The sequence below is a fragment of the Chiloscyllium plagiosum genome, chromosome 37 (assembly GCF_004010195.1).
Source record: "Chiloscyllium plagiosum isolate BGI_BamShark_2017 chromosome 37, ASM401019v2, whole genome shotgun sequence".
Lineage (NCBI taxonomy): Eukaryota > Metazoa > Chordata > Chondrichthyes > Orectolobiformes > Hemiscylliidae > Chiloscyllium > Chiloscyllium plagiosum.
In genome coordinates this window covers 16,756,983-16,768,635 of record NC_057746.1, presented here as the reverse complement: position 1 = coordinate 16,768,635, position 11,653 = coordinate 16,756,983, and the positions used below count along the sequence as shown (strand labels likewise).

The following is an 11,653-nucleotide window of genomic DNA, read 5'->3' as shown; positions in this document are numbered from 1 at the left end:
CTGTGATTTTCTATTCCACTTGTTTTGACACGAATTGAATGGGAACATTTTAACTAATAACTGTGCCTCTGTCTTCACTTAATGTGTCACAGCTGTAGAGCATTACCCCCCCCCCCCCCCCCCTCAGCTCTTGCCTTTCCTGCTACTTTATTTCATTTTTCCAGCACCTGCACCATTTTGCTTTTGTTCAGAATTCTCGTGAGATGGAGAGTTTGAGAATAAGGTCAACGCACTCATGAAAAGTGGTTCATGACAATATTTTGTTCCTATTGGTAAATGTATGACTTCATGTTCATTTGTGTCGAAAGTTTTTCATCAATTAGTTTACATGAGCTACATCTAGAAATATTACATACCATAAGAAATATCACTGGTCATGACGGAAACTGAAAACGAACACCGACATGTCTCCAATTATTAAATGGATATACAGTGAATTCTAGGCTGACCAAGTGCATTTTTAATGATAGTTTGATTAGAATCAGTCCCTGACGAAGTTGAGTTCTACTTATTGCACTGTGAATTTTTTGTATCTACTTTACAGGTGGTAGAAACTTGTGTTTTGCACGTTGTAAAAGGTGAAAACAGTGCACCTCTTGTGTAATGATCAGTAGATAATCCTAAAAAAAAATCAGAACGAAAGTGTTTCTTTCATCGGCTGACTTCGTGAGCCAAACATATCGAGTCAAAGAGCAGGCTATATGGAAAAAAATCTAAAGCACCATGCTTAACTAACTCATTATTTTGCATTACAAAAGGCTCTGGACCACAAATAGAGACGTGGCTGCATTGGTGTCGATTCTAATTAAGCTTAATTTTTGAAATGCATCATGGTCTGTGTGGATTGAACTCAAGATTGCTTCAGTCTGAATAATTTGGAGAGAGAATTTAAAGCTGATACACATAGGAAGATCATTTGATGAAGAAATGTGCTACATTTTCATCAACAAGAGATTTGATTGCAGAGTATGAGATGATCAGGAGAACTAAGTGATGTTTAAAATAGAACCTTTCTTTTCCTTCAAATTTGTCTTTCAAAAGTATGAATGATTTGCTATCTCGACATTTTAAATGGACTTGTTACACATCAGAATCAGGTTGTGCTTTGCCTAATTTGACCCAATTAAAGGAAGATTCATTACCTTCTCCAGTGACAGAATCGCATCTGTACATATATTTAGTTGCAAGTTGACATCTTCATGTGAAGTACAGACATAATCCAGGAACTGCACCAGACAGAAAGGAGATCGACCTCTGCAATTTTAATATCATTCTAATCCATAAGCAAGACGTTGGTCAGCCAATGAAAATAAACAACAAGAACTGGCCTTGAGACAACACCCTAGAAGCCCAGTTGACTGTACTTTTTATTGAATAAGATTGCAAACTGAACATTCTTCAACACAAAAATCTTACACTACATGCAACGATGGGCAACATGTGGCAAATGCATTTCAGTTGACACATATATTTTCTGACATGAAATATTAACTTTTTTCACAACAGACGTGACCATTTCGATGTACATAATTCAAATCTGTTGACAATATGACATATAAACATCTGTGCATGACTTATGATCTTTCCAAACGAGCTTCTAATTTACATGCATTGTTGCAGTAACCTAAGGATGTGTTACTTATATTGTGATTATTACTGTCGTCTTATTTTGTAGGACTTATATTCCTACACTGGCACAGTAGAAGATGCTTGAACGTTTTCCTGAAGGTAATATTGCACAGTGCATAGCAGGCAGGATTTAGAGTACTATTGATATAACAGAGCTAGTAGCCTATGTTCCAAACGGTTCTGGGGACACACATTGGGCAGAAGGTATCTATGAGAACAATGACATTGTATGGACTTACTGTAATTATAAAGGCCAGAAGAATAGCCAGGATGGTCCTCGTCACCTTCTTTTCTCGTAATACCGCACCCTTTGCCCTTTTAACATGTGCTCTGGTCACCTTAACAACGTCATCTATTGTTCTGATCTTTCTGATATTCCCATTTTCGTTGTTGGTACCTGATGCTTCTCGCACTGTGATGCCACAGGTATCATTCTTTTGAAATTTGCTGAAAATATTTATTGAAGAGAGTTTCAAGTTATCTGACCTGAAATAGTGGAGTTCAGTTAAGCCGTTGGTATATGTTTGTGTAGCACCTTCTTTGTTCACATTTGATGATGCCAGGGTGAGGAAGTCAGCCTCTCTGGGAAATACCTCCTCTACTCCTTGAACCCAACTAACACCTGATGTTTCATTATTTATTGTGTCAGGTTCCGTTTTGACCTCTGGCAACTCAACAAGAACCTTTGCTGTTTTTCTATTATTTGGTTTCATTAATTTGCCATTCACTAGACTGGGAGAAACGATGGCCTTACATGACTCAGATTCATTTCTATCGGCCTTCATTCGACTCTTGCTGGCCCGAGATATATACACTTACAAAATTGTCATTATGGTAACCGGGATATAGAAAGCAACTATAGCAGTACCAAAAGTTATAGCTGGATTTGAGAAGAACTGCACATAACACTCATCGTCTAGGACAATCCGCTCCCCCACAATGAACTGCCAGAAGAGAATGGCAGGAGCCCACAGTAGAAAAGACAACATCCAAACAGCTGCAATCATTATCCCTGCTATCTTAGTGGTTCTTTTCACTGGGTATATAATGGGCTTTGTCACACTGAAGTAGCGGTCAAAGCTGATGATAAGGAGGTTCGTGGCAGAAGCGTTACTGGCGACATAGTCTACAGTAAGCCATAAATCACATACCACTGGACCCAAAGGCCAGTATCCATTGACAGTGTAAATGGTGTATAGATTTATAGACAATGCACCAATGATTAAATCAGCACAGGCTAAGCTGAAAATAAAGTAGTTGTTAATAGTTCGTAATTGTCTGTTTACTTTGATTGAAACTATGACCAGAATGTTTCCAATGATGGTCACCAAGCTTAATACTCCTGTCGCAATCACAATGCAGACCACTTCAACCATTTTGTAAGGCCACCATCCGACAGTGCCAGGCAAGTCTGTTAAATTGATGAGAGATTGATTTTCCCTTGTTTCACTTGCCATAAGTCTGCTCTGTTGTGTATCTAGGACTTAGAAAGCATAAACGCAGAAGAGAAAAGGAAAGGATTAGGAAACAAATTTTAAATATTCTGCAGTTAAAGAAACAGCATTTTTACGAATTAAAGTTCAATCAGGAACACCTTTTAAAAAGTGGTCTTATAATATGTAAGGATTTCGTGTTTATATAGTGTTATGTTACATGTGTGATTCCGCAACGTTCAGTGATTGCAGTTCACTTTTAGTTGTATATTGCAACGAGTTGGATATAAGTCAGATATACAAGAAGTTGGCAGGTGATTGGAAAACTGACATTTAAAAATAGATGATGACAGCTTCGTGATCCATTTTGAGCTTAACTTTATAGGTCATATTTAAGAAGATAATTTGCACATTTTCCTTTTGTGGCATAGCAACACTGACCCAAAGGAATTTGAACTGGGCCTTCGATTACTCATGAACTGATTTGACCCCAACATCCTTGTCTGCCCCATCTTAATATGGCAATGAAGATTAAAAAAGGATTAAAACATACATGTGTACACTTCGTAGTTATCATCTGAGGTACAGATTATAAGAGCAGGAAGGTTAAGCTGGAACTGCATAACTCATTAGTTCTGCCACAATTTGACGAGCATGTTCATTATAGAAACAATGCCATTGCATTAAGGAGGATACAGAGGATATACATAAACGAGCGCTATCAGAACTAGAAGAGATGATGAATAGATGCAAGATAAGATGTTTTGGGATTTCCGTCTTTTGCAAAGAAAAGTGAATACAGTGTATTGATTGACATGTTGAAACTTTAACTGAAAATTTAAAGCAAGACATAATTTCTTTGCAGAATGACGTGTTACCAGAGGACACTTAAAAAGTGTTTCTTAGAAATATCACAATGGCTGACTCGTATTCTCTGTTACATTTTCTAAGGCACAGAAAATACAAATTGAGGCTGGGGTAGGGCATTCAGCCTATTAAGCCTGCTCTCCCATTCAATAATAACATGGCTGATCCTTTGTGGATGTCTGACTACCACAGATAAACGTTTACAGACATGCTTCACACAAAAAAGTATTTGTGCTTTGAGATTAAAAGTATTCAAGTTCTCTGCTCCCCCGCCTCATCAGAAAGTGAATTCGAAAACCTCATGTTCCTTGAAGAGAAAGCTCAGATCACTGCATTTCTGTATTCAATGGGTGATCCGTAATTTTTAAACAATTTTCTTTAGCTCTGGATTCTTAAGTAAAATAAAAGATTCTCTGTACATCTATCTGTCAAGAACCGGCAGGACCTTAATTAAAATCATCATTCAGCTGATGTTGCAATCCTGAAACAAAACGAAAACAGGAAGTGTGCGAGAAACTCAACTGTTCAGGCAGCATCTGTGAAGATTGAAATGGTGTAAAAACGTTGAGCCAGACATGATGTTCAAAACTGAAAGTAGTTGAAAAAAACTGTTTCTAAAAATATTTTAGACACTTAAAATAAATTTTAGCCATGTAAAGGGGTGGCATGTGGACCAGATTGCAAGCGTTCTTCAAGCCAAAGACAAACGGGTTTAGTCGTGGTAGTCAAAGGATAGAAAGATGTAGAAAGTGTGTAAGTAAAGGTCTAGAAAGGGGAAAATTGGTCCAGCGTGTGAAGACCAAAGTGAACAAGACGCAAGTAAGATATGATTGGGTACGCATGTGAGTACTGGTGTGTGTGTGTGTTTGTGTGTGTGTGTGTGTGTATACACATCTGTGAGTGTGTGTTTGCGCGTATGTGTCTGCCTGTGGGGAATAGAGATTATATTTTTAGTTTCAAAGACGTGGACGCTAAAATTCAGTGGATGCAGTTCTCGCCTGTCCAATCTTTCCTTATAAGACAACCCACCTCATCCGTCCCTGCATTATTTCAGGTATTGTTCTCATCTGTGAGTGTGTGTTTGCGCGTATGTGTCTGCCTGTGGGGAATGGAGATTATATTTTTAGTTTCAAAGACGTGGACGCTAAAATTCGTGGATGCAGTTCTCGCCTGTCCAATCTTTCCTTATAGGACAACCCACCTCATCCGTCCCTGCATTATTTCAGGTATTGTTCTATTGATCCTTCTTAGAAGTTTCTCCAACATATTTGACTGACTTTTTTAAAGATGGTGAGAAATGTTGTGCACTACACGTCAGATACAGTTGCAACAATGCCTGGCAGAACTCAAATTTAATGTTTTAAGTTTGCATTGTACTAACCTCTTCATCAATTATAAATTTGCAATAGCTTTCCAAATTGCTTCTTGTACCTGAAGACTGACATTGGCGATTCAAGAATGAGAAACCCAGACCACACTGCATATCAGACGTCTATTGCAGTTTCTCCCCATGTAGATAACATGCTTCATTTTTTTGCATGGCAAATAAACAAATTCATTTTTCCAGAGTAGAGACAACTTGACAGGTTGACTTTTGTGAAATGTTCTGCCAGTTAATTGTCAATCATCATTAACAGATGCATAGTACTTGGCACCTCCTCCATGAAGCAAAGTCCATTTGACAGTTGAACACCACTCTCTTTTCATTCAGTGAAAGTGATAGTTCTCCTGAGATTAGTATTGCTGCCAGATGCCCTGGTGTGTGAATAACAAGAAAGACTCGACACAATGTACCTTTTTCCAGAGAAGCGCATCCACTTTCAGTTACTATTCACATGGAGCTGGTGGGCAGCTGTTCCTCCACATCCAAGCATGGGTTTCTGTCGCTGACGTCCATGAGTTTAAATTAGTCTATATTGTTAATGTCTGACGGTTTCATTTAATTTATTTTGATTTTGCTCATTGTTCCAAAAACAATGCATTAATTTTACACCCATGTCAATTAATCAGCCAAGTGGTTGCTCATTTTATCTGATATTACAAGTTTTTTTTATTAAGCATAACTATCAAATCTCTGTTAGCATCAAATGTCATTTTTTGAGAAAACTGCAGGCCAGTAATACATTCAGAAAGGATAGCATCAGAATAAATAACTCTTGTAGTCATAATTATAAAAGTTCCTTCCAAACTGCAAAATAACCTATATCACCACTGGACTCTGCTTCATATCCCGTATGGAATTTGTCACCAAGCTTTCTTGATAGTAATCATACAGGCATGCAGCGGGAGATCATTAATGTCTCTCCTTCCTTTACATGCGGTTTCAGACCCTGCAAATCAGATCTCTGACCTGAAATCAGGTCTGCGCACTATTTTGAGGGTAAGGATCATGAGTCACATTTGTTCTATGCATTATCTTCCTGGAATTGACTTGTTCAGCCGTTGAAGGTCATACATTGATTGACATCATAAGATCTGGCTAAATCCTGTTTTCACGCTATCTCTCAGGAGACACTCCAACCTGAAATAAATGTTGCTATACTTGTGGCTACATTGTCTGTTGGAGACAGTAACTATCACTCAGTAAACCAATAAGGAAACGATCCTACGTAGGATAAAGTCGCACCTGCACGTTAGCAGTGTGTAAACCATGAGATTAACGTTGATTTCAGTCAGGCATTTTATTTCATGTTCGAGGAAGAATAACTGATTGTTGGAGCAAATATTACAATGGGAAAGGAAACATCCTCAGTGAAGGTGAGAGTGAGTTGTTGCAACGTTATTGTGGGCCCGACAGAGTCATTCAGAGGTGAAAGAAAACGTAAACTTGAACGATATTGAAACAATGATTCGAAACGGCTTAATAGAAAATAAATGGAACGCAATGCCTGATTTATGAAAGACAATTCATCCTTCTTCTAACGTCACACCATGTGGAAGGTGAACGATTGGTGCGAAATCCAAATGGAAGAAAGTGAACTGTAACACTGGTACCAGTTTCTGAGTCGTTATAGCAAAAGATTACAATATTTATCTTTTATTTCTCTGTCCGATCAGGTATCTAATGCTCAGAATTATTCCATACATTTATTAGAGGTATAGCTTCTGGTTTCGATTTGTGATGGACGATCAGAAACCTTCTTTAATCTCGAGAAGGAATGATTATTAGATTCCCTACAGTGTGGAAACAGGCCCTTCGGCCCAACAGGCCCACACCGACCCTCCGAAGAGTCACCCACCCAGTCCCATTTCCCTCTGACTAATGCACCTAACACTACGGGCAATTTAGCATGGCCAATTCACCTGGCCTGCACATCTTTGGACTGTGGGAGGAAACCGGAGCAAACTCACGTAGCCACGGGGAGAATGTGCAAGCTCCACAAAGACAGTCACTCAAGGCTGGAATTGAACCTGGGTCCCTGGTACTATGAGACAGCAGTGCTAACCACTGAACCACCCATGAGGATATATGGTGACTATGGGCAGATGCTATTAATTGGATTCAGAAGGAACAGATTGCTGTGCAGTAATCAAGTTAAGTCATTTTAAAACATTATTATTCACAGAAGGAACGGACTTTGCGCAAAAATCAAAATATTTGCATCTGCTGAATTACAATTGTGCAATCAGTAATCGAATAGGTAAAAAGTATGAGGAGATACAGACTCACTGGAACGCCAATGACTGCGACGATTGTGCAATAAAGCCTTTCTGTGCGACTATGATACAAATTGTCTTCCACTGGTCCACGCTTGTCGAGAGGCCAGTGATTCTTGAATTGGTTTCTCCCTGTTCCAGTAAGCGATATATCACGTTGAAAGCGGTCCCTTATTAATAAAAAAGGAAAAGTCTCAGTGGCACGGTTTAATTCTATAGAGACTAGTGTTGCAGTCACTGTGAAAAAGAAAATACAGATCCAGGTAACATAGGCCCATTTACAAAATCAATCTGTTCACAGATGTTACGTCGCTGGAGCAGTGAGATTTGAATGTGTGTTTTTTAGACAGTGTTACTAACTGCACGGGATACTAATACTGCACCAGAAATGCACTCTAAGTATAGCATTTATACTGTGTATGAAATGTGTGTCATTCATAATCATGAACGTCAGTTGCCTCATCGAGGTGAAACAGAAACCAGACCGAAATATATTATCCGTTTTCCTTTTTTGTCTCCAAACTTTGGTTCGAAGTTGTGTTTAAAATCGCCTGGTCTTGGTCAGACATCCCATTCTGTTCGCTGCCACATTTGTTTTGGAGGAACACAGGGTCTTGGGGAAGTGAATGAATCACTGATGTTTATTTTCCCAGGTGGTTCTCCTGAGCCACCTTATCTTTCTATATCTGCTCGTGTACACAAAATCTCTCCAAATAGACAGTGTCCAGATATCTTTGGCTTAGCAATTGGTGGTTATTGGCGTGAGCCTCTGAATCAGTGATCTTGTTCTATCATGAGTATTTGAGGATTTGACTGAGGCAGCGAATCAGACAATTCTTTAGTGGTTTTTCCTCTCACACGTATGTTACCCTTGTGTCACCACTGCAAGGAGAACACTGTGAACTGAGAGTTGTTGCTCTTAAGAAATGCGATTCTCAAGTCAGCTTATTGTTAGTGCATACTATGTGACTCAGCTTGCATATAACACTTTTGCTCTTGCAATATACATTATAATGTCAGCTTTAAAAAAAGGTTATTTTTGCATGTAGAGCCTAAGTACTTAAGGCTACCAACAGCAACCAGAATCGCTCTGTCACTATGGATGGATAGCAACATGACTACGTTAACCCCATGACAACAGTGTCTCTGATGCTGATGATTTAAATATTTAAAGGTCAGAGTGCTCCATCTGTTTGCATCTCCACGTGTTTCTTTGATGTGGACTGTTAATTTGGCTTCATTGAGATGAGGAATTGATCAAGTTTGGTTTTGGGCCTCAGGTGGACAAGGTCGACTATGTTCCTGAATCCAGAGAAGTGGTCTAAATGAGCACTCTGTGACAGTCAGTCAGCATCATGGGGGGTGGGTTTCGAGTTGTGGATCTAAACAAAGAAGAAGGGTAGGCCACTTGAGGAGCATTTGAGACCAGAGTGCGGAGGCAGAGATTTTGAAAGTTGCCGGTAAAGAGAGGATGTCCCAAATGAAGAGCATCAGGCTGAAATTCGGGAGTATACCGCTTCAAAACTTAACAAGGATAATAATTTTTTAAAAATCGCAACTCAATTCCTTCAGTTGATAGAATTGCCTTGTTCTGGTTATTTGTCAGATATACACAAGATTAAGATTGTTCCAAGTCTATAATTAAGTAGGACGCATTAAAATGTTAAGTTCATATTCTCTCAATTAAGATATACTTGGGGAAATCAGACCTTTAATTTTGCTCATCTTGCAAGTATATAAAAAATCCAGATAGTCAGAAGGTGCATTTCAGTCTGAGTAACTCCACCTCCAGGTTTCAGAAGATGACCGGCAATCAGAGGCACTACCTGGACTGAGACACAGATGGAAAGTAAGTGTTTGGAGGTGGTCAGCTACAGTTTAAGAAAATGCAGACTGAGAGGAAATGGGTGAACACTAGTCAGAATTCAGTGATGGGTTAGTATTAAAGGAATCCTACTTGTGACTCTTACTGACAAACTGTTTATCGCCTTTGAAAAAGTATGACAGTGGCTGCTCCTCTGAGTAGACAAGCCAGAGCCAAGACCACAGCTCTGTGGATGATCTAGCTCTTTCGGGACTCGGGGAGAAACGTGTGCATGAGCGGAATTCATTAATGAGAGCAGTAGACAGGGGTTTCTGTCGCCATCAATGCGACTCCAGGATAGTAATATTGTCTCCTGGGTGCGATAGTGAAGAATGTCATCGAACAGGTGGCAGTGCATTCTGAAGGAGGAGGGTGGACATCCAGTGGACGAGATCCACGTTAGGTCACTGACATAGAAAGAAGGAAAAACAAAGTGACGGCAAACAACTTAGGGAATTGAAAAACAGGTGTTCAGAAGCAACAGCACTGAGTAAAGGAATAGAAAGATAGAACAGATGAATGTGTACCTAGAGAGATTGTTCAAGAAGCAGGTTTTTAGGTTACTGACGCATTCGGATAGTTTCTGGGGGAAGTGAGAGTATAAATAGGAAGCGATACATCTAAAGAAGAATGCGACTTCGTGGATAGGTTTGCTACGGTTTTGGGGTGGACTTAAATGAAACTTGTAGCATAGAATGGATCCTGACAAGTAGGTCAGAGGATAGAAAGGCAGTGGTGGTATTATAAGTTATACTGTTAACGAATTCGAAATGTTGAGGAAGCACAAAAGAAGAAAAACGTTTAGGAACTATCTTCTACATACCGCCTCCATTTTACCCCTCCCTATCACTGCATCATTTTCATCAGAAAAAGAGAAACATATCTGTCTGCATAAACTCCGTCTGTCTGTAAAAACTACTTCTCACAGTATCCTGGCAACTTCGTGAAGTTTCTGCAGTCTTTCTTTTCTCTGTAACGTTCGATAGGTCTGAAAAAAAAAATCCATCTCTCTACAACAGGGGAAGCCTTTTGACGCCTTCCTGTTTATGGAACATTGGGCAACTCTCGTTAATTCTGTACACTTCACCAGCCTTGACAAACGTTCCAATTTCTGAAAGGTTCTCATCTTCCTGAAGAATTCTGTATCGCAGTAACCTAATATTGAACCTAGGCATATAATTATCTCTATAGTTTCCTTCAATCTCTTCTCACACCTCTACCACTGGAAATTCCCACAATTTATTGTCCTTCGTCATCCTTGTAACTTCTGGCAGCTGGTGTATTTTCTACAAAACTCCATATTTCTGTGGTATGATTCAACTATACTCACTATATATTACCTTATTTCTGTGCATACTTCACTACCGTCTTGAACCAATTAATTTCTCCAATATATATGTTCGCAAGTCTATCATCTACTGCGCTTTCTATATCTTTAATCTGATCAGAAGCTACAAATTTCTTACCACTGGAATAGCCTACAACCTTATGATCTTCGCTATTTCTGTAATATCCTCAAATCTCTGAACGTCTCCATACTCCCATAATGAACTACCCGATGGCACTAAAACATTCCCGATCTGAGACCATATACTCCATCAAACACTAATTTTAAAACATCTATGAGTCTTCAACTACTACAGTTCTCTTCTTTTCTCTAAACTAAAGCATCAAAAACTGCAGTCCATAAACTAGTCGCTCTCTAAAAATATCCAATATATCTATGATATATAAATGTTTTTCTAGTTCAGGTTTTTCACATTCTACTCACATCCACCCCTCCCATTCCGTTGCACTTTATTTCATCTCTCTGGAAGGGCCAGCCGGATCCTCAGTGGCATGTCTGTAAACTTTGAAACTCTCTCCCTAACACTTTCTGTATCTGAATTCATTTTTGAAATATCATTCAACACTTTTGCTTCTGTTAACGTTTTTTTGTCATCTGCCCTGATAATTCCATATTTCGTTCCTGTCAAAATATGCCTAATCATTCATTCTTTGAATTGCTCCTGACGTTTTCCTGCATTTCGACAAATTGTCGTTAGTTGAAATGCAGGCATATTTATAACTGATATTAAAACATGTTCCCATTTGATCAATGAAATGGACAAAAAAAAATCAGAGGGCCATGCGGCACAGCGTATGCTTCCCCTGCAGCTCTGTGGTGGACATTTATCACTGGGCTAAGATCACTAAAAAAAGC

At 39.1% G+C, this 11,653-nt stretch overlaps 1 protein-coding gene across 1 annotated transcript; it reads right to left on the bottom strand.

The window, feature by feature from the left end:
- Positions 1 to 2,444: 2,444 nt before the first annotated feature.
- LOC122541323 (muscarinic acetylcholine receptor M2-like) lies at positions 2,445 to 3,005 on the bottom strand. Its single transcript, XM_043677990.1, has one exon. The coding sequence runs from the start codon at positions 3,003 to 3,005 to the stop codon at positions 2,445 to 2,447; it is 561 nt and encodes a 186-aa protein (XP_043533925.1).
- Between the last annotated feature and the right edge of the window lie 8,648 nt (positions 3,006 to 11,653).